Raw genomic sequence first — 22,409 nt, 5'->3', positions numbered from 1 at the left:
CGTAACCTCAAAACCAAGAAGGGAAGTGGGTTTAACTTTAATTTTTGCAACTAGCGAGCAGCAAGAGCAATTGTCAAATGTTTGCAAAGAAATTCCCGCCTGTTCTTGCCTTAACCTCGTTTTAGGGCCAGGCTAGGGCAAATATCTAGAGCGCGTTATTCTGAGATGTATGACGCGTTTCTGTGAATATTTAGCACCACATAATTATATCCAACATTGGATACAAATGGTTTGCTGTACGGTTGTGCAATGCTTTGTTAATAGTGAAGAAAATTCGAGGCCGCTGGTGATGTCAGAGATGCTTTCAAGTTCCATCAAGGAAAGCTCAAGGTAGTTTCTCCGTATTTTGTGGGGCCCCATAGTCAATCAATTAAATTGAGAACATGAAATCGAGAGTCTGTGAGGTAGAGTAACCCGAGCTCTATTCACAAAGACGATCAAAAAGTGATTTATAATTGTTAATGTTACAGGATGATGGCCCGATTCCCCATAAAAACAATAGTAAGATGTGAAGATATCTACAGTGAGGTGATCACATGCATGTGATCTTCTCCTCTATTGGGCAAGGCAAGCAAATTTAAATAGATATAATAGGGTTACGATCGCGTCGCGTTGAATCTTCTGGGTTGCCTGTTTTACTCTGTATAGCCTGCCCCACCTAAGCAGCAGTCATTAGCCATTTGCTTCTGGCCAGACATGAGTTCCAACATTAGTCGAGATATTTTGTTATCGGCAAGTCATAGAAGCGATAATTACAAGTCATGAATATATGACTGCGCACCTTTTGATGACTCGTTATCTATTCATTTCATTTCCCAGTACAAAGAGACCCCTCGTTTCCTAGGCCCCTGATTTCTACGCTGGGCTTTCCCACTTTACCCGCTCCCCAGGTCACTTCGCAACGTTAATTGAACTTCATCCAACCACAACTCCTTATCCCGTTCAAGCATTGGAATAATAGCAGACTTGTTGCTATAATCTGATAACCGTCGGTTCTCTATTCACTATCAAAGCAACAGCTCACAATGGCCCTTAGTAACCGAAAATACGCCGCCCTGCCGGATTTGGTGAGCTCACTCTTTTGCCTGTGACTATGCTATAGCTTCAAGAAGCTCCATGAGAGCACAACTCTAATATGAATGTATCTTTTTTAGGACTCTGCACCCGACATTTACGAAACTCCCGGCCTGACTGATGATAACTCTACCGTTCCTGTATGTGCTTTTTCATTAGTTCAGTGATGCCAGAAATACACTATTGCATAGCATCCCTCTAATATTTTCTAGGGTTCAACTCTACGAGCCCAGTCTGAGCTTGACTTTGACGAAGAACTCGATGACAACGAAGGCGGAATCTCGCGTTCTAGATTGCGTATAAACGAAGCACGATCACGATTTAACCCCGCCAATATTGATGCTAGTACTGTTGATTTCTCAGATCGAGTAGATACGAAGCGCAAGTCCTATAAAACATCAAGTCGCCGTCGTCGCATACTTAGTGATAACACTGAAGAATATGGTGACTTCAGCGATGAGGAAGACGACGAGAGTCTTGAGCGGAAGATTGCTAGGTTAACGCGCGAGGTTGAAGAGGCCAAGGAGCAGTACGGAAAGAGACAGCTCGAACAACAGGCCAACTCCGAACAACAGCTCGAAGGAAAACAAGAGGCACTGGAGTCCCTTGGAAAAATACTAGAAGATATATCACGGCCTTACGGCAACCAAGTAACGCCTCATATACCTAGGCATCTTACTACTGCTCCAGCGGAGCAATCGGAAGAGACCGAGGCCTTAGAGACTACCAAGCAAGACGCCACATACACTATCACATACAATCCCGCTTACGAGCAAACGCATGCCTTGGCCAAGGTTGCGGAGTTTGATGCTAGGCTTTTAGCATTGGAAAAGAGTCTTGGATCTAACTCTACCCTTGGTCTTGAGCTCGACTCCAATGGCATGCCTAGGGCTATATTGCCTACTCTTGATATCCTGCAAAAACAAGTCTCCACCCTTTCACAAGCATCTACGGCAACCTTGGACAGTATTAGCCGTAGGGTACGAATTTTGACCCAAGAAGCGGACCAGCTGACCAAGTCTCGCAAGGAGGCAAAGGAGGCCCAGGAGGCTCTTGACGGTGCTAAGGAAGGGGATGGTAGTTGTGACCAGGAGTCTAAGATCAATGCCCTTTATGGGACTCTTCCTACTATTGAGAACCTAGCGCCGCTATTGCCTTCGATTCTTGATCGATTGCGCTCTCTACGTACTATCCACTCGGATGCTGCCTCGGCCTCTGACATCCTCAGCCGCGTCGAAAAACAGCAGACTGAAATGGCATTGGAGTTAAAGCAGTGGAGAGAAGGTCTAACAAAGATCGAGACTGCCATTCAAGAGGGATCTACCACTATGCAAGGTAACACCAAGGTCATGGAAGAATGGGTAAAAGATCTTGAAGCCCGGGTTGCCAAGTTTGAGTCTTGAAGTCTATTAGGAAATAATTCAAGTGAGTGATGTTTTTAAGTGGGTATGTGTGTGCCAGATTGAATAAACAAATTTTCTTGAGGAGGAAAGTTAGGATTAACACTCTTCATTTTCACATAAAATCATGTTAAGTGAATGAGATTGTCAGTGTGAAACATGTTAGCTAGGAATTAGTGAACAGAGATAGATTGATAGTAGATGGAAATGAACATTCACACAAATTGAATCACACCTTGCACCAAGCAACATGTGTGGATGTCCTGTGAAAGTTAGTGAACGTTCATGATGACTAATCACGCACGAGAATTAATACTTTATAATACGCCACAAAATGTGGCGTCGAGGGCTTGGAGCACACTAAAACCCCGGCCTCTTCACTAAAAAATATTTTGCTTGTCAACCTGTGAATTGAAGGATTGTAGCAGAAACGGCCCCTCCACTCGATTTTGACTGTATTCCAGCCTGCCAAAAAAAAACGCCGTCTCCTTTTCGCCCTTCTACAAACCATATTTCTCCCCATCCTCGATCTATCACACATATCGATCATCATGGAGTCCGCCAAGGTTCAAGTCAAGCTTGTCAAGGTCACCCGCGTTCTAGGCCGCACTGGTATGCTGCTCTTCTCATCATCAATCTGCATTACATCGTCGTCTCGATCGCAACCTCCTTCGATATTGCAACCGCCTGTAACCGATTCGCCATAACTTTGAAAGATACAATCGGCGCCGACTGAAAGAATGGAAACTTTGCCTGAAAATATCATGATCACAAGAGGAGGGACATGGGCTGGTGGCAATTTCCAAGGAGAACTCGACTGAGACGATGGAGAAATGCTGTCAATTAAATTCTGTGGACCAGCTGTACTAACTGGACCTTTTCTCAGGCTCTCGTGGTGGTGTTACCCAGGTTCGCGTTGAGTTCATGGATGACCAGACCCGTTCCATCATCCGTAACGTCAAGGGACCCGGTATGATTTGACCCCGTATCCTTTATTTCGCCAAGCGGTCTCGGTCTCGAACTTGGTTCTTCACCAGCGCACACATGGCCGAGCTTTTCATGGGAAACTTGCATTGCTAATAACTCTGTTTCTTGTTTAGTCCGTGAGGATGATATCCTGTGCCTGCTCGAGTCTGAGCGTGAGGCTAGACGGTTGAGATAAGCGGATTGGACGCTGCGTCAAGCGTCAAGTCTTTTCGATGTGTTTTCTCCATTTTGTACGACAGTGCTACCACCGTGCGTGGCTTCAGTAACGACCGAGAACCTCGACACCTTGGATGGATATCTTGTGAGCAAGAGAGATGGAATACAACGAAGGACAAAGGAAAGAAAAATAAAAGCAATGAAAAAGGATAGAAATTGTTTCATTCTTTCCAACTCGATCTATGTTAGCGCCCTTTTGATTTTTCTTTGTTCATATTCTTCAGCGACAATAGCGGACGGCGCTCTATTAGAGTGCATGATGAGCATGGAAGCGGGAAACCTTGGATTTGTTATCTTATGATGACTTTAAATGTCGAATCTAGGTTTTCGGCGAGCCTTGTGATGGTGATAGTAAACGGTGGGGGGTTACTACCCTTGTAAAAGCTTTAACGTTTAGTACTGGAGGTGAAATGTTGATATTAATTTTTGTAGATGGGAAAATAGCATATGAATTTAAAGAGCCATAAATAGGTTTGCGTCATATATGGAAAAGAGTGTATCCTTAAGTATGGAAGCGTTGGAAAAGCATATCAAGTCGTCGTTCATGTATACGTAGAACTGCCTTGAATTGGCTATACCTGGGATCTCTATACAACCAAAGCGCAGCTCAACAAGCCTTCAAGCCAATCTTTCATCTGATTGGCAAATAGACAGAGGGCCCCGCAATCACGTGAAACTTGCCTAAAAAAAAAAAGTAAAACTAATCAAAATTGTAGCGAAAGGAGGAAAAATAACTATATAAGTACCATGTCAGGCCCTCTTCCTAAAGTCTGAAATTTTTTCTTGTTTCTCTTTTTCCTTAACGTGGACGGCATCGATTTGTAAGTTTGACCAAATACTTTGATATGTATTCGCGCTTTTGTTCCTTATACCCCCACCCCTATTCGCCCTGTTGATATGATGAAGACTAAATGCACATTGTCTGATACACATTGATGTTTACTATTTTATCACCAAGATCTCTGAGATTCAACAAAACTCAATCTTCCTTAAATTCATCTCTGCTTCACATACTTGTGAACGATCTGAAGTGCTAACCCGCATTTCTTTTCTTAGGTTGTGCAATATCAAGTAACGCGATAGTCGAAAATCAACACTCAACAACGGGACAGGTGCTGCCATGGCCAACAACAACGACGCCAGCACCTTTACGATCCTGTACTTCGCCAATGCGAGTACCTTTGCAGGATGTGAGTCTGAAGAGCTAGCGGCGCCGTTGCCAGTGACTCAGCTCTATGCAACTCTGGAAAAAAAGTATCCTGGGATCCAGAGTGCTGTTCTGTCGTCCTCTATGGTAGCCGTCAACACCGAGTATGTCGACCTCACTGATGAGACTGTGGTTATCAGTGCTGGAGATGAGGTAGGGATAATTCCTCCTGTTAGCTCCGGCTAATGGGTATATTCCAATGACCCTGCGTCTATCTGTATTTGTAATGATGTCATGATGTATTGTATTACACCTTTGCTTAATATAAACATGTTGGTTCCATTTTTGCGTTTCTGTTGTGACACAATTTGCATCTTGAAGTAGGTGAGAGCTATCAAGCCTTTTATTGCATATACATGCGTAACTATCTATGATTCATAGTTTATACTTGTGGCGCTACCTCAGTCTATTGTCCGAGAAAGACGCCCAATAAGTCCCAAAAGTTCCCGAAAGTCAATCCGAGTGGCTTTCAGGAACGAGTCGTGGACATCATCCTTGGCCGCAATGTCTAAAAGAGCTTTAACCCCGTCTGTCACAAATAATCCATTATTAGTTGCATCGTCTAGTGCACCTCCTTGAGTCCGCGTATCGCAAACCTTCTCTATAAGCCGGACAAGTGAGTGCATGTTACCACACCTCTCTTCGTCCTGTTTGCGTGCTTTCTTGTTAAGATGGGCTCTCGGACATGATGGGCCGGCCTCATATAGTAAGCATGGAGATGCCCTTCGCTTCAGGGGCCGACTTCTTGTCTGTGACGAGACTGAAAAATCAATGGTTCTTGGCACAGTAGGGATGTCGGACTTGTTGTTCACGGAACCCGAAATCAGCTCCATGGTAGGTGCAAACTTGACTTTGCGGGTGGGTGTGGACACATCGGCCAGAAGATTATCATGGAATGATTCATCATCATCAGGTTTCTTCCCGGTATGTTGGGGCGGCGGTGCGTTTGAGTCCATGGGAGAAAGGCTGAAGTCAAAAGAGTAGCTGAAAGACTTGGGTGTCGAAAACACGCGGGGTCTAGAAGAGAAGCCCTGCGGCAGTAAGGGAGATGGAGGCGATCTAACATTCTTCTTCAGTGTAGACAAAGTCTGGGTTTTTGATTTTGACGAAGAAGTCGGACTCTCCTCATCAAATTTGCCAGCTGTAGCAGCATCAAGGGACGTCGACGGTAGAACAGTCCCCAAGCCAGTACTATCGATGGACTGCATATATTCAGTGAATCCACGTTTAGGTCGAATAGTGAGACCTCCAAAGCTAGGTTCGTTTGTTCCATGGCCCGCCGCGGCCGCATGCACTTGGGAAGGCGTATCGTCTAAGACTAATATGTCGTGATCATTAGTGGCGTCCATAATGGGTGGTGAAAGCGCAGACGAAGCAAATCAGAAGGAAGTTTGAGAGGCGATAGATATGATCAATATGAGTTTTTTTTTCCCCAAAGTCGAAGGGAAATAAACATGGGCAAAAGCAACAGTAATTGGGAAATTTGCACACTGAGTGACCATATGAGCAGAGGCAGGTGCGGACACGCGCGCCTACCGAGAATAGATGATCGGTTGACTAGAAATTTCTATCCAAACTCTTGCGGCGATAAATACTCATAGACCAACTCATCTTAGGACAACTATGATCTTATATTTAGCTAATAACCCCCGCAGATACATGTAAATGAAGAGTATGTTGGAAATAATGTCGTCTTCTATCGCACATCCTTTATGGCAGCCTCAGAGTATAGTTCTAGTTGCTTGGTGCCCTTTCGGAGGAAGTACTCGATAGTTGCAAAGTCACGCTTTTCAACTTTGCGATACTTGTTGAACTCCGCACGAGCGAATTGCTCGAAGTGTTTACGAGAGCCTCCCTGTGTATATAATGTCAGAGTTGCGTTATGTTACTAGCCGCCCGTACGTATTGAAGTGGGATAGACGTTCGTTTGAATACGTCAACAGAAGCTTCTACCAACATCAACAACGGGATGATGTCCAGGGATATCAGGGCAACATACCTGCTTCTGACGAGCTGCCCGCAAACATTGGCGGTAGAGACTAAGTACGTCTTTTTGCAGTCCTGACAATCTCATGATACCTGGTGGGGGCACTGTAAATTTGTTCTTTGATGCTGTTAGGTTGTGATGTAGCGCCCAAGGTTAGCTCGAATCGAATAATGGTAAAGATAAATGTTATCTTGTGTGGACAAAAGTGGGGCAGACGCCGCGGACCAACGTTCTTCTGATTAATGCTACAATATCCAACTATGCGAATCTGTGCGTTGACTAGACCTCAATTATACTAAACAGAGATGAAGCTGCAAAAGTGTTCAATGGTATCTATACACTTATATGGATGCCTAGAGTCCTTTCTTCATAGTTAGGCCTAGGAAGTCCTATCATCGACTAATAACACAAGCCTCTCACCTCAATTGCGAGCCCGGACGATGAACAGCAGTATTTAATTAGGGGCTTTAGCGAATGGGTGCTGTTTGGTCCAGGTCTAGTAGCCTCCAAAGTGATTTGAGATTTCCAGGGCCTCAGCATCTAGAAAAAGGTCAGTAGCATGGTCCCGTAGGGTAGATGGTGTTCAGCATTAGCAGGCTGATTGCCTTCCTAAGTCAAAGCATTACCCTTCTACCAGGTGATGACATTTTCAGAGACACACTGACAGCTTTTGCCTTAACCTATAAGCAGCAAACTTGGCCCGAGAATGAGGACGTTGTTGTGTTTAGCCCGGAATGCATTAGCATACATGCAAACAAGATATATTAGACACCTAACTAGAATATCATGAAGGAAAATAGTAGTTGGACGCGGCACATATTTGATCACAATGCTGTATCATGACATTACTTTGTATGTTCTATTTTTCACTAAATATTATGTCACCATTATCATAAACTCGCATGTCCATCAAATAAAAAAACCGGCATTTCTAACAAGAAAACCGCGACTCTTTGATCAGCAAATTGGCCAAAACTTATACAAAGTTCTGCCACTGACAGCGACACCCGCCCACACCACCATCAAACCCACCCAACGCTGCATTGCCATTACCACGCGGATTGACTACCAACCCATCTTTCCCAATGTCGTTCGCAATAAAGTACGTCTTGCTTGTATCAACTTTGGAGTTGCTTACGGCCCATGCCCATACTAGCTTGTCATTTGGGTTTCCGCCGTGTGTATCCAGACGAATTGTCGCAGGATACGGCAAAGTACCTGGTCTGTTTGCCGAGCCCTCAGATTCTGTCCCCGAAGTAGCTGCGAGCAGCGATGATGAGTTGCCTAGACTAGTCCACAGAGCGACCTTTACGCGTGTCTGGCCCCAAGTTATCAAGTAGTTCGCATCAGTAATAAGCGCGCCACCATTTCCATCCACCGTGTCGTCAGTTCCACTGCCAGTAGTGCTATTGGTGACTTCTAATGATTGCATGTATATCGTTCGACGGAAATAGGCATAGAATCCGTAGTGCTCTGTGGGCAGGCCGCGATCGAATAAACGCACAGGCTGTTGCCATAGCCGGGGAAACAAGCGGGCAGTAGCCGTGCTTCCATCACTCTTAGATTCTGGCAATGGCAAAGAGATGTTCCGCGTGGGATTTACGACAGTCCCGGAATTCTCGCTACTACCAATACGAGTAGCATTGTCGTTCATATCTAGCATACTAATGTAAAAAGGAGTAGGCTCACCAGCCTTGCCTCCCGCTTTTACGTCGTCAGTAAAAGTACCGAGGAAGGCCATTTCCTCAGTAGACGGTGGCTGGGGAGCAGGAGAAAAAGAGGATGCCACAGCAGATGCATCTGTTGAATTCTCCCAGGCAGTTCTCCAAGACTCATTTGTATTGTTATCATACTGGATATTGAGGGTAACTGTTGGCTGGGTACCACGGAAGGGTAAAACTTCGTCCTGCTGTTCTTTTGGGAGACTGCAGCTCCAAAGGGTGGAAGGCTCTGTGCAACCATCATAAGATATGTCGTTATTCGGGCCAACAACAGTCAATACTCCAGTTGGCATAGGCGGGAAATTGGTAAGATTGACCCAGATGGATTGGGGCTGAGGCTGAGGTTGAGGCTCTGGTTGAGGCTCTGGCTCTGGCTGAGGCTCCGGTTGGGACCCAGGCTGCTCGAAAAATGGTGTCTTTTCCTTGTTGATAAGCAGGCCAGCGAGGAGCGAGCCAGCAATGAGCATTAAAAGCACCAGAATAAGCAGAAGCCACATTCGCCGACGGAAACGACCCTCCCTGCCCTTTCTCCCGAAGCATCCCTTGGCCGGAATGCAGCCTCTGCCTCTCCAGCAGTTACCCAGCTTGCGCGACACTCTATCCTCTTTTTCATGGCGCTGTCGGCGTCTCTCGGCTTCCCACTTCTTCTTTTTATGAATGTGGATAGCAGCTGCATCAGGAGCTGCACGGAAGACCTCGCCACGGCCAAAAGGTGTAGGTCCGTGACCACCCGTAGCAGGTGTCAACGGAATATCTGTCATAGCGACACCACCACGAGGCGACAGGCCGCCTGCAAGGCCTGGAGATATTAATCCAGGCGATTGGGGGCGGCGTGGTGCCATTGGATGGTCAGGCGGGAATACAGCTTGGTAACGGGCCTGTTGACGCATGGCAGGTGGCGAGTGTGTTAGGGGAGACTTTTCATCGACGATACTCCCATTCTGAAAGGTATACGATGTGTTGAAGTTTACGATGTTGGTGGTCGCCGTGGTAGCCATAGCATTGGTACTGACTTTGGTGTTAGTTGTATTATCTGTGTTAATTGTATTAACTGTATTGGCTGTATTGGTCGCGTTGTTTGCAGCGGTTGTATTGGAAATATTGGCTGTATTGGTCGTGTTGGTTGCAGCGGTTGTATTGGACGTATTGGCTATGCTAACTCTGTTGGCTGTGTTGGCCGTATTGACTGTGTTAACTGTGTTGGCTGTGTCGACTGTGTTGAGTTTATTGGCTATATTACTTGTGTTGGCTGTGTTGGATGTGTCGATTGTGTTGGTTGTATTACTTATGTTGGCTGTGTTGACGTCCCTGGATACAAGCGGCCGGTCACTTGATGCCATTGTGGCCGAAGCCAGGGGCATTCTAGACGAAGTGTTGACTCGAAGCACTTTATTGCTTGAAGCCAGAGACGAATTAGAGGACGCAAGCCGAGTTGTAGTAGGCTCTCGAGCAGCAAATGGATCATATTCTTGGCTTAACTGGGGCAGATGTCTTTGTTCCTGTGACTGCAGTTGCTCCTGGTCCAGATGCTGTTTCTCAGATGTGCCACCCTCTTTCCACCAGTTAAACTCCGTAGTCTCTATAGTTTCATACGTAGGTGTCACCATAATCTCAGGGACAGCCTTGTAGGAAACAGCACGAGACAGCGGCTGATTATGGATTACAGGTATGAGAGGCATGTCCTGGACATGCGAATTCCGGACTTCCGCTGGAAAGGCAGTCGGCACAGACTGCTGCTTCGGAACGGGGCTTTCCGCGAGGCGATCTAACCAGTAGCTGGCCTCGTTTTTATCGCGGAAGAAGCCCTGATAATCCCCAGGGTTTTCCACGGTGAGGTGTGGTTTCGCTGGTTTGACTTTTTCTTCCTCCAGGTTTTGAACATGGTCATTAGCTCTGCTTGTCATAGCAGGCACCGGGTTGTCGTCGGTGTGTATATGAGGAGAGTCAGGCCCATAGCGATCGAAAATCGAAATAGGGTAACACGACGTTCTTTCCCCTAGATTCCTAAAGGGCATATGGAACTGTGTCTGGCCAGCAGAGACAGTCTGCTCAGTTTCGCGAGTAGTTTCTTGGGTATCAGAGCCGTGATTATTTTGGGAAATAGAGAATACCGAAGTAGCAGACGCTGGGGTATGATCAAATGTTGTCATTGTATCCGGGGTATCAGGAGACCAAACCGACTTTTGCTGTGATGGGGAGAGATACATTGTGGCCGACTGTTGGCTGGGATGGTAAATCGGAGGGTACGGTGACACTTCTGGGGTGTTTTGAGAGGAGACTCCGGCCAAAGAGTCACCCATAGTAGACTTTGCACCATTTTTAGTACCGTAGAAATCCTGACGAGACATCTCAATATGGATTTCTATAGTATCCGCAGACGACTGCCTCTCTCGAGGAGCAATATGCGGTATTTGGTTTCCATCTTCCTGTGCAGACGAGCTAGCAATAGCTCGCAAAGCGGCTGCATCGACAAAGCCCATAGAACTGGCGCCTCCTACATGGTAACCCTCTCGCCGGTCCTGGCCTTTCCGAAGAGATTCCATGTCAGTTATTAATTTTATTCCAGCCTGCTCATTTTGGAACTTCTGTCTCTTGCGGGATTTCAGACGACTAAGACGATTAATAGAAGCTTTTGAAAGTCGGTTTATAGACTGTTTGACGGGGTTTTTGTCGGGATTTTGTCGGCCCGGTGGCTCAGAATTCCCTGCATAGAGCTCAGACACTCTCGGAACCAATTGGACATTGTCATCGATAGGAGTATAAACATCTTCATCTTCCCACTCATCCCATGAATCTTGGGCTTGTGGTTGAGGCCGCGGGGCGAGATGTTCTTGATATCGATAAGGGGTCGGTCGATAGTCAGGTGACGAATCCATTCTAGTAGTGCCACCAACGAGTCTTTGGATTTCGATCAGCCAGTATGGCGAAATGCTGGCAGTATAGTTTTAGTAGGCGAGGGAGATCACGGGTTGTCGCTATGTGTAGGTTTAGGGCGTGAACAAACGAAATATTAAGCAAGCGAGAAAGTTATAAAGGGCTCTGAAATGACCAAGACTCGAGAAAGTTCTAGGGAAAGAAGAGTCCCGTCCACGTTGGGATTCTATAGAAACCAAAAGAGTCAAAGAGAAGATTGTGCGTATTGCAATGCTTGATTAAAAAAAGGAGTGTAAGAACAAGAACTACCGAAACGAGCGAATAAAGAATGGGAAAAGGATGGAGATTCTAGTTAGCATTCAACACGCCCACAGAGTAGGCTGATCAGCAAGTTATATTTGTCCGTCTAGAAAGACCGACTTCGTCTTGGTTTGCTGCCCGTCCCGAGCAACCACCACTCATGACCATAGCCTCACACAATTCAGCTCCCACGTCTCGAAGCAGGTGTGAGGTGCGTCTCGTTATTCAAGCCCTCACACACGGTAATATGCATGCATCCTTGCAGCAGCGGCAAGCGCCGAAGGCTTTGCTCTTCTGCTCGGCCATTGGCTGTCGATTTGATGAAGCCTTGCTCAAATCACTATCTCACGGCGGTTGGCTGCTCTTATTTGGCAAATTGTGTTTGGTGAGAGGCGCCTGGAATATACAATTAGACAATCCCATTGGCTCACAGCCTTTTGTGGAGACCAGGCTGTCAAACGGGTCTTTATTGGCTACACTGGACTAGGGCATGCCGTTCGTTTGTGTGCATTATTATGGGGCTAGCGTGAGAAGCGCTTATGTGGTAGCTGTGTGCCGTGTTACACGCACTCAAGGGGGATCCTCAGGGACGCTCAACTACCATCACCACTATCTCTAACCACAACTGTACGGCATTCCACCCAGTTTCTGATGGCGAGTATGTGTGTTCCCAATTTACCCCATATTTGGACACACCAGCCATTCTTCATCACACTAGCCAGGGCGATCCTCTTGCCCTTCAAGTTGAGTCGCAAAAGTCGTTCAACCAGAAACACACCATCGCTTTTGTCTCATTCTAACAACTCCTGAGTAGAATGCTACTCATTCATTCTCTGCCACACAAATCCGCCAAAACTATCATATCACAACATATGTCTGTTTCGTGAGTAGACTCGGTAATGCAGGTCTGCTTACGACGGCCTCTTCCCGTCACGCCGTCTACTTCACGAGCCTCAACAACCGGTAAGATCAGGAGGAAGGATCATGCCTAATAGCTATCCTAGCTTCTGTCAAAATCCAACATTTCCCTTAGCAGAAAATCAAAGGAACCAAGCCCGTAAAGCAGAGCAGCCAGAGATGCGGTATAGGGGGCAACTAGACTTCCGCAGCAAGCGAGCCCGGAGAAAGGACCCCGACTCGGTTCAAGTATTCTTTTCTTGCTTGCGTTCAAGTGTATAGATTATACGCACACACACACACACACAATTGAAATTGACACCTGGCACATTTTTTATAAAAAAAAACATGGGGGGCACCCGTCAGATGATTCAGATGATGAGGCACAGAAAAGAGGTATAAGAAATCAGAATAAATAAGACGGCATTGAGAAGTTGCATTCAGTGTCTCATGCATCCCAACCCACCCATTACTAACAGTACATAAATACCAAGTATAAAAATCCGAATGATTCGTGCTGCATATTGCCGGTACCTTGCGCAGCCTCCAGTGATGGTTCTATTTTAAAACCACGTAAAAAGCAGTCAACAATAAGACTGGGGAAGCCGAAACCATAATTTTCGATGCTCAATACTACGGAATGCTATAGAAGCCAGCAAATAATAAACAAAGTAAAATAAAATGGGCTATATTGATACTAAGCAGGCAGGGCGCAAGAAATTTTATTCAAACTAAAGTGCCATCATCAGAACCAAGCGCCCATTTGCAATTTGTTTGTAGAGAAATACGAAGACTATAGGCATCGAAAGGCTTGCCTTGCCGCCAAGAAAAGCATGAAGAGTCCATTGTGCCATGCATACATACATGCATATGTTAGGGTTAGGGTTATAAGAGGAAAAGTAATTTCAAAAGGACAGCTCAGCAACTTCACCAAAGGGCCGGTCATTGGCCTACCTACTGCAGGACTAGGGTAAGGGGAAAGAAAAGAACGGAAGGGAAAATTATTGACAGGGAAGGGCAAGGGGACAAGGAACAGGGGGATATGCAGTCGAGCTTCTTCTCTGCTTCCTTTGTATTATGGGTGGTAACCCTGATAAGACAAAAGAGAGGCTCTGTTATGATCACTCATCTGAGAAGTAGAAGAAGCAAGAAAACATGCACAAGTCAGGGATAGTTCTAACGTATTTTGCCGCTTCTAGACCAGTCCATGGAAGGCGGAATGGGATGGGCTTAAGGGAAAAGTAAAGAAAGGGCACCAGAGACATGGAAAGCAGCGACGTTTGTGGCTTTGTGTATTTTCCCGTAAGCCACTCCACTCAAGTCTTGCATCAGTGCAAGCAATAACACCAATAACACAGATGCAATTGGCTGGCCTTGTTCTGTTAGGCGGTGTGTCCTTGATTACTGGTTATCTGTCCACTAGAGATCGACGCCGGAAATATGCGTACTTGCGCCATACCCTACGGTGGTAGTATTAATGCGCCAATATCTAGTCACCTCTGAAGAAAACTGAACTTGCAACAGCAACAGAAGCAGCAGCGCCAATTAAGCTAGGATTGGCATTCATATATCTGTCATCTATCAAATCCGCTAGGGATCTGTGCACTAGAAAACCCTAATAAATTAACCCCTATCATCATGATAACCAACCAACACTGCCGACACCGACCTTTTGCTGTTTGTGAGCTCCATTAGGTCTTAGGCCACGTACCTCAAAATACCGCATGAAAATATCGTTTTTGAGGCGTAGAATCTTATCCTGTGTGACAGTATACACTGGGCTTGCTTCTTATTCAATTCTATGTATGTATGCATGTGTGTACCCTATCTATAGATGCTGGCAAAAACATAAATAAGTAATAGAATGTGCCTTAATCTCCCCACACTCTTCAACCATAACGAAGCAAGCAGACTGGACGAGCTATCTGAAATAGCTTCAAATTTGATATCTTTTGACCCGTCTTTTATAGTTAGTGTCACTCTAGGCCTGTTCTCCCCCTTTTATTCCTACTTGCGCCTATCATTCAACCTTAGGCGACTTCACTGATGCTGTGCAGAATTTTTCTCCTCTTCTATTTCTATTTCCAACGTTTTTCTTATTGGGCCATAACTTGAATCAAGACACTGTGCTGTGGTTATTCTTGGACATAGAGAAGACTACTACTTTGTGTTTTTTTTTTTTTTTTCTATATGTAAGTCGAGCAAGCAAATAAACAAGCAGACAAGGCTGAGAGAAAAGAAAATACATGAAAAAGACACATAGCAAATCACCGGCCATCTAGCTTTCTTTTTCCTTCCTAATCCGTCGATTGGCCGTTCGCATTCCCTTTCCCATCTTGCCTTGCTTGTGCTTTTTTTTTCTTAGCGATTTTCCTATCTTCTATCCAATTCCAACTTGCTTGAATTATAGAGCTAATCGTCGCACTACAGCACCGTTACAAGCATTTATTACAGCACGTACCCACGCATACCGCCCAAAAAGCCCAAAAAGCCAGAGAGCCAAGTTTTTTGCTAATCTCCCTTTTCCTGCTCGCCAGAACTCATTGACCAATAATAGCGCGTACCGCTCGCCCCACCAGGTGGCTCTTGTGCGAAATCGTCAAAAAAGTAAAATAGCCTTTAGCCTTGAGCTCTTCCTACCAAGCAGTTAAAGGAGCCGTTCAAGCCCTTCCCACGTTGCGTGCCACACTTCATCTTTCCTTATATTGTATGAGGCTGCTCTTCCCTCTTCTTCCCATTATTCATATTTCTTACTCCTCCGCTACTTGTCTTTGTTAGAGCAAATTTGCGGCCCGGCTCATCCTCAGACTCCTCGACCACACCGAAGAAAAAAAAACGAGAGAGAGGCTTCAATTCGTCCGGCTCCCCCTTCGATTTCGCCAATTGCACCCACCACTCGACTGTTATCCTGCTGCTGCCCCCTACCTAGCGTGTGAAGTCTTCTTTCTTCCCACCGCTTGCTTGGGCCTGGTCTTCATCGATCCTTTTCCATATACCTCATAGAACCCTCAAAAGCCCGTCCGCTAGGTGGCCCGCAAGAGCCATCCAGTAGCCGGCCCGTGAATCGTCAACCTGGCGTCTCCTTTGTCTTCCGCTTCCTCCTCGTCCTTTGCCGACCGCCCGGCACAGTCTCACTCCAGAAGGCGGTCTTCGGTCGGACAATCTGCAGCGCCATCTGGTCGAAACAACCGGTCTCTGCATAATCTGCAGGTTGACAACCGGGCCAACGTTGGAGCCTCGGCGCTGTCACCTATTCCTGGTATGTTTTAATAATATTTCTATGTTTTGGCTGATCAGCTATTTGCTTTCCTACGCATCTGTTTGCTGTCATAGCGTGGCGTGATATCATCTCCACTGCTTCTCTCTTCCTCCCATCAATGGCATTCGCAACACACGGCTTCTTCCATCTATCTAGTTTTTCGGTGGTTTTGCTAGCCTTTTCTTGACCTCGAACTTGGCTAGGTCTGAGTTGAGGAAGAAAGATGCCCCATACTTCTCCCCAAAAGGGTTGAACAAGCTAAAGCTAGGCCCTGTCCCACTTTCTCATATCCCCAACCCCTGCCAAATCTTGATCTTCTAGAGAATGGGCTGGCTTGGCAAGTAAGAGGCAATGAGAGGCCCAGTCTAAGGTCGGCTTGGCCAGTGCCCACCGAATTGAACGGCACTGAGCTGTGCCTTGCACGCACGCACATTCAGTTACTCCTTCACAAACCCTTCAGTTCTACCATTGTATGGCTGTCGACCAGCTAACTTCCGAATTCTGGCTCTTGGCTTCTGGTGGTTTTTAACTTTTGCTTCGCCCTGTCTTCCTTCCCTCTTCCCCACGCGCCAGCTGGCCACATCCTATCCATCCCATTTTACTTACTATATTGGATTTTTCGCTGTTACTGGCCTGTTTTTTTCCCTCTCCTCCTTTTCTCCCAATCTACACATTTCCCATCAATTTTCTCTTGGATGCACATCATTTCTCAAGAGAACCAAAACCACCCTGCTCTGTGTTATATTGCCTGCGACAAAAAATACCGCGATCGTGAGAACACATTACCGATTTTCGTCCTTCCGTCGTTGAATTTTGTCGCAAACACAACATCAATCACCACCAATTGCTTTTAATTCCCGTGTTCAAGCCACACACGCCCCGTCTTTACCACCGACAGAATTACACGAGCACTGCCAAAAAGGTGTGCATTCGGCTGGAGATAGCGAAAGTCGCACAGCTGCACAGTTGTCCAAACCCATTATTTTTTTTGGCTGCTGCAACCCCCTCCATATCCACCTGTTCACTGTGCTGCGGCTGTTCTGTCCAGCGAGCTTGTTACAAGCCGTATAACACGAATATACACATACAAACACAGAACACCTCGCCTCTTGCTTGGAACTACGTACTACTTCCTTGGGTGCTTACTATCGTCCTTCTCGTACCCGCACAATCACTACTCTTCTAGACTCTCGTTCATTCTTTTTTTTATCTCTAATCCAGCCCTTCATTCATCAATCACGAGCCGAACCCAAGACCAAAATAGCCTCGAGTGGGAGAAGAGGTCACCCGAGCAACAAAGTCCAAAGTTCATTGCTCCTTGCGATGGAGGGTGCTAGTTATTGATGCTTTATTTCTTTGTCTTATTTTTCTTTTATCTATTTTCTTGACCCATCTCGTACAGCCGAAGACAGTTTCCACGATCTATTCACAAATTTTCCCTTCTATTCTATTTATAAAACTAACGTCCCTCGCTTTCTCCCATCAAAGGAACTCCAGTTGTTGGCATGTCGTTATCTCGGAGTCCATCGCCTGCGCCGGGTGGTAGCTGGTCTAGCCCAGGCCTTGATGTCAATACCAGCGGCCGCTCTAGCCCCAACAAAGACTCACCCATGTGGTCTGATTCTCCTACAATGCGTGCCTCACCTGCATCATTTAACCAAGGTTTTTTTACGCGCCATATGCGAAAGCTATCTAGCAGTCTCCCCAGATTTAACCACGAAATCCCTTATGCCGAACGTGAAAAGGCTGAGCGTAATGGCCACTGGTCTCCTGGTGGTGGTGGTTTTCTGTCCCGCCTAAGTCGGAGAACCAAATCAAGACTGATGTTTGTCTTATCGATTATCATGCTAGTTTGGCTATGGAATGGCACTCGTAAGTTAAATTCTACACAATGTCTCTGATATTGCTAATTTGTGGATGACTTTGTACTAACGCATGTATTATTTTCTTGGTAATAGCTCTGTACTACCACTTCCGGAAAAACAGCTACCTTGGTGGCGGCGACAAGTTTGTCATTGTAATCGGCTCAAACGTGGGCGGCGGTGTCATGGAGTGGAAGGGAGCTCGTGAATGGGCCATTGAGAGAGACAGCCTCCGCAACAAAAAGAAGTATGTTCGCCGGTTTGGATACAACCTTGAGATCGCCGACATGAAGACCCGCAAGAAGTACGCTCACGAATGGCGTGAAAGCTGGGAAAAGGTCGACTTTATCCGCAATGCCATGCGCAAGTATCCTCATGCTGAATGGTAAGTTGCCTTGCAATTATAATATGCAAAATATCCTGAATGGAAGAAGGGGGGGTTAAAGAGATACAACCCCCCCCCCCCCCCCACATTGTGTTGCACATGCTAACAAGCTTTTTTTTTTCTTTCTAATTAGGTTTTGGTGGGTGGATCTAAACACTTACATCATGGAGCCCAAGGTTTCTCTGCAGACTCATCTGTTTAACAACCTCGACAAGTACATCTACCGCGATATCAACAAGTACAACCCACTCAACATCACCCACCCTTTTACGGAGGAGTACCTCGATGTTGAGGATCGCAGCCCTATCGGCGATGGCAAGCTTGAGTCGGTCAACATGATTCTGGCCCAAGATTGCTCTGGTTTCAACCTGGGCTCATTCTTCATCCGCCGTGGTCCGTGGGCTGATCGCCTGCTTGATGTCTGGTGGGACCCTGTGCTTTATGAGCAGAAGCACATGGCATGGGAGCACAAGGAGCAGGATGCCCTTGAGCAGCTGTATATGACGCAGCCGTGGGTGCGGAAGCATGTTGCCTTTGTCCCACAACGCATGATTAACAGTTTCCCTACGGGTGCCTGCGGCGATGCGGAGCCCGGTGACGAGATACATTACGATCAAAAGGACCGCGATTTCCTGATCAATATGGCCGGGTGCGAGTGGGGTCGTGACTGCTGGGGTGAGATGTACAACTACCGGGAGTTGAGCTACTATCTAAACCGTAGCATATGGGAACGGTTCAAGGAGGATTTAGTTGCGGTGGTGTGGTACAAGATAACGGGCCAAAAGGTGAAGCTATAAAAAGCCAAAGCTTGCACGAGGGGCCTCTGTTGAGTTTTTTTTTTTCGTCTACGATTCCAATGTGTATCTTGTTCTTTTTTATCTTCCTTTTTCTACTTCCCTTGTTCTCTTATCTTTTTCGCTTTTTACTTTCTTTACTCACACCATACACGAAAATACTTTTTTTTGTTTTTGTTTTCTTTTGTCTTTTTTTCTTTTTTTCCGGCGCGGTTGCTGAACTGCCCTTTCTTTTATACTTTACAGAGACTGTCCTTTTTTTCCTTCATCACTCTGATCTCGGGGTCATTATTTTCGTATTGTATCTGATAATGGGGAGGTAGTTGGCGTTGTTCGTACATGTACGTTCTTGCGAAGTTGGGAACCATGTACGCCTTGCCTATATCGAAGAGACCAACGGACTAGCCTTGATGTAGTTAGTCCATACATAGAGTGAGGAAAGACTTAGCGCGAGTGGTGAAAGTCGATGCTTCTACTGCGGAGACTTTGCTTTTATACCGGCAATAGAACCCATATCCATCTTTTTGACTCGTGTCCTGACCATGAGTGAATGGCAACATGTTTGGGAGGCTGCTGCTCTTTTCATATCTGCTTGTATATACAGCGCCAAGAACTTTTGCTCTAAACTCGAGAAATGCAGTGGCTATGTATAAGAAATTGAGATAGGCCTATGGAACGGTCGAGACCAGAGTGAGACCAGCCATGTTACCGTCGCTCAAAAGAAGACATAAGAAGACAGAGAGCCAACTGAGATGACGCATTAGCATATATATCCGCCGCCATCGTGAATCCCGCAAATGGCTTGTGTGTATCAGCGAGAGGGGAGGGGGCATGAGAAGAGAAGACTTTATATTTAGGACGCGGTAGTCAAACATAGTGATAAGCTATCTCCGGTAGTCGCTCTCATCCAGAGGGTTTCAACACTGTTCTCTCGGAAGAAGCTAGTTTCAACTCCTCATAGCCCGGGTGGCGTAGGTAAGCTTCGGGCAATATTGAGGCATATTGTATTTATATCAGCGGTGGTGGGTTGAAACGGATACGGATATGAGGGGGGAGGAGCTCTGTGGGGGAAGGAAGGTAGGAGAGGGAAGAGACAAGGCCAAAGTATAAAAAAGAAAACGAAAACAAGGGAGAAACAAAGGATTTCTTTAAACATCGGTAGAGGCATAAAGACACCTATGAATGTGTCGTGAGGGTTCGGCTGTCTGGTTCCTGTTTCATCATCGCGAAGAAAAAGAAATTAATTAAATCATGAGCTAAATTTAAACCAACAAAGAGGGTGACACCAGACCTTTCTAGCCAAGAAGTCCAGCATCGACTACCGCACGACTTTCCCCTCAAGTCTGCATAGTCACAATGGAATTACAGGCAAGACGAGGTTTGAGGTTGCAGTCTCTCTGAAGCCTACAGCTTTATGCACCGAGCAAAGGGTAAAGTTATGGGTCGGTTAGGTGGTTGATACTGGCTAATTAGTTCAATTTCACTTGGATGTAACGAGAAAACACCTTCAGGTGAGCGATAAGTCACAACATAGCGCAGCCAGGAATGCGGTAAGGTAAGTCTGCTTTGACGATTAATTCATTTCCAAAGCATAATGGAACATTTGGAAATGAAGTCAAGTTAAGCTAGAAGGAAAGAGTAACAATGCGAGATTTTGACGAGAATGATGCTTGCTGGCAAGCTTATATACAGGTGGGGGGGGGGGGGGGAATCATGTGCGTCAAGAGAGAATGAGGGAAGAGGGAAAAAGAAATAAAAAGGAAACCAAGAAGACGGCCTCCAGATCATCAAATCTCTCTGCGCAAATCAATGCGGCCATCGATTTAAAATCTACGGGCGAATAATCATGCAAGCCACAACGCCAAATCGTCGTGAAAGACGATGATCTTACAAGACCCTTAGATGTCAGGGTTAGCGTCCTCACAAAGCTTCCGGTGTGTGTGCTATTTTTAGCCGAGTTGTTGGGTCCCGAGCCGGACGCCAAGGAAATAGCTATGCTGGCTTATTTCATTTCTTTGCTTCTACTTGGACTATGATCAAACCGCTTATCACCTTCCATGGCAATGGTGAGTGATTTTGTCTCTCTGTCTTTCTCGGATTTGCTTTGCCCTGTTAGATCAGCGAAAGGGAAGCAGGGGGCCCGGATACAAGCTGACTTGGCTTCTGATGTGATGGGCGGATACGTTAGCGATGTGTGCCTAGCAATGATACACGCAGTATGCAGCTAAATACAGCTGAGCGCCAAGCAGATACAGAATGCCCGGTTCTGGAATACACTGTGCATATAATCACACAGCATTGGAGAGACGCGCTGTGGTTAATCGCTGTCCTCTACCTTGTTTTTGTTTTTGTTTTTGCCAGTCTCACCCTTACTGCTTACTTCCCTCCCCGCTATTGATATGTGGCACAGCAATTCTAGCAATGGCAAATCAGCTGAGTGTTTGGAGCTCTTTGACATTTGAGAGCCACCCTATAATAATGGCAGGCTATGCCGGCCATGCTCAAGCCTCGATACTCGTCTTCTTAGAGAAGGCCTACACAAAAGAGGGCTCGTGTTCAATGGGGGTATGTGTCCGCTATTGACGTGGGATCAATATCAGAAAAAAAAGAAGGGAAAAGGAGGCGGGGGTGGGGACTGAAAGGGACAAAGGAGAAGAGAAGGGGGGGGCCGTCAATGTCTCAAACTTTCTTTTTGTTTTCTCATAAGCTACAACTCTGAAACGCATCAAGACGGGCTAGTGCGGTAGGAGGCAAAAGAAGATGGAAAGAGTGAGAAATGGAAGGGACAAAGGGCAATCAATGATACAGGGCACTATTAGGGCAGAAGAAGACCGTGTGTCCTTCCCCCTTGGGACAGATCGTCCTGTAGGCCAGGCGGACGATCGACTTTGGATGAGGCTGGGCTACGAAGCAGCTGAGGCGAACAAAGTGTTGGTTGCTTTTGAGAAAGATGGACAAAGAGAGCCCTCACGGAAAGGAAAGGAAAGAAGAGAAGTGGCTGGCCAACAGCAGCCAGCAGCCAGCAGCCACCGTCCCATGCTCTAGCGCTAGGCACTAATGCACGCGCTGTCTGGTGCAGTATTTTACAACCCCAATAAGCGCTTGAAACGAAACATTTTTTTCCCCTCCTCCTCATTCCTAGAGAACACCCGATAGGACGGCGGGGGCGGCTCAGAGTCGCCATGTTGTCTTAGCCAAGATCAACGGTGAGCCGCTGGATGCTAACTGCGAGGACTAGACCAATACTGATGCAGCAGCAACCTAGAGCTAGCGCTACTTCATTGGCCAGGGGGTCTTTGGTATGCAAAGATGTAGGATAAGGCCTGATCAAGGGGGTAATCAAGCAATATACAGCCAGCCAGACGGAGAATATACAGGGATTAAAACGTGGCCAGGGGGAGGCGATTTTTCACAGCGAAAAAGAAAGAAAAAAAAACGCCGAGAAG

At 46.3% G+C, this 22,409-nt stretch overlaps 7 protein-coding genes across 7 annotated transcripts; 4 read left to right on the top strand and 3 right to left on the bottom strand.

Annotated features, from left to right (window-relative positions):
- Nucleotides 1–1,025: 1,025 nt before the first annotated feature.
- HOO65_020318 (Dynactin subunit 2) lies at nucleotides 1,026–2,477 on the top strand (the record flags this gene model as incomplete). The annotated part of the gene is made up of 3 exons (XM_071006755.1): nucleotides 1,026–1,067; nucleotides 1,155–1,214; nucleotides 1,287–2,477. 3 exons carry the CDS (start codon nucleotides 1,026–1,028, stop codon nucleotides 2,475–2,477), a joined length of 1,293 nt encoding a protein of 430 aa, XP_070860956.1.
- Nucleotides 2,478–3,025: 548 nt separating this feature from the next.
- HOO65_020317 (40S ribosomal protein eS28) lies at nucleotides 3,026–3,636 on the top strand (the record flags this gene model as incomplete). The annotated part of the gene is made up of 3 exons (XM_071007062.1): nucleotides 3,026–3,086; nucleotides 3,361–3,444; nucleotides 3,575–3,636. 3 exons carry the CDS (start codon nucleotides 3,026–3,028, stop codon nucleotides 3,634–3,636), a joined length of 207 nt encoding a protein of 68 aa, XP_070860955.1.
- Nucleotides 3,637–4,797: 1,161 nt separating this feature from the next.
- On the top strand, nucleotides 4,798–5,070 carry HOO65_020316 (Molybdopterin synthase sulfur carrier subunit; the record flags this gene model as incomplete). The annotated part of the gene is made up of 1 exon (XM_071000038.1): nucleotides 4,798–5,070. The coding sequence occupies one exon, from the start codon at nucleotides 4,798–4,800 to the stop codon at nucleotides 5,068–5,070; it is 273 nt and encodes a 90-aa protein (XP_070860954.1).
- A 215-nt stretch (nucleotides 5,071–5,285) lies between these two features.
- Nucleotides 5,286–6,233, bottom strand: HOO65_020315 (uncharacterized protein; the record flags this gene model as incomplete). Its single annotated transcript, XM_071000037.1, has 1 exon — nucleotides 5,286–6,233. The coding sequence occupies one exon, from the start codon at nucleotides 6,231–6,233 to the stop codon at nucleotides 5,286–5,288; it is 948 nt and encodes a 315-aa protein (XP_070860953.1).
- Nucleotides 6,234–6,580: 347 nt separating this feature from the next.
- Nucleotides 6,581–6,911, bottom strand: HOO65_020314 (Succinate dehydrogenase assembly factor 1, mitochondrial; the record flags this gene model as incomplete). Its single annotated transcript, XM_071007103.1, has 3 exons — nucleotides 6,581–6,739; nucleotides 6,787–6,830; nucleotides 6,884–6,911. The coding sequence occupies 3 exons, from the start codon at nucleotides 6,909–6,911 to the stop codon at nucleotides 6,581–6,583; spliced, it is 231 nt and encodes a 76-aa protein (XP_070860952.1).
- A 936-nt stretch (nucleotides 6,912–7,847) lies between these two features.
- Nucleotides 7,848–11,468, bottom strand: HOO65_020313 (Glycoprotease family protein; the record flags this gene model as incomplete). Its single annotated transcript, XM_071000036.1, has 1 exon — nucleotides 7,848–11,468. One exon carries the CDS (start codon nucleotides 11,466–11,468, stop codon nucleotides 7,848–7,850), a length of 3,621 nt encoding a protein of 1,206 aa, XP_070860951.1.
- A 6,085-nt stretch (nucleotides 11,469–17,553) lies between these two features.
- Nucleotides 17,554–18,966, top strand: HOO65_020312 (putative alpha-1,6-mannosyltransferase MNN10; the record flags this gene model as incomplete). Its single annotated transcript, XM_071006767.1, has 3 exons — nucleotides 17,554–17,794; nucleotides 17,881–18,169; nucleotides 18,303–18,966. The coding sequence occupies 3 exons, from the start codon at nucleotides 17,554–17,556 to the stop codon at nucleotides 18,964–18,966; spliced, it is 1,194 nt and encodes a 397-aa protein (XP_070860950.1).
- Nucleotides 18,967–22,409: the final 3,443 nt, after the last annotated feature.

Source organism: Ceratocystis lukuohia (assembly GCF_044167205.1).
Source record: "Ceratocystis lukuohia strain C4212 chromosome Unknown Supercontig2_pilon, whole genome shotgun sequence".
In the NCBI taxonomy this organism is placed as follows: Eukaryota; Fungi; Ascomycota; class Sordariomycetes; order Microascales; family Ceratocystidaceae; genus Ceratocystis; species Ceratocystis lukuohia.
Note: the sequence above shows the minus strand (reverse complement) of the source record. Positions and strands in the feature narration are given on the sequence as shown.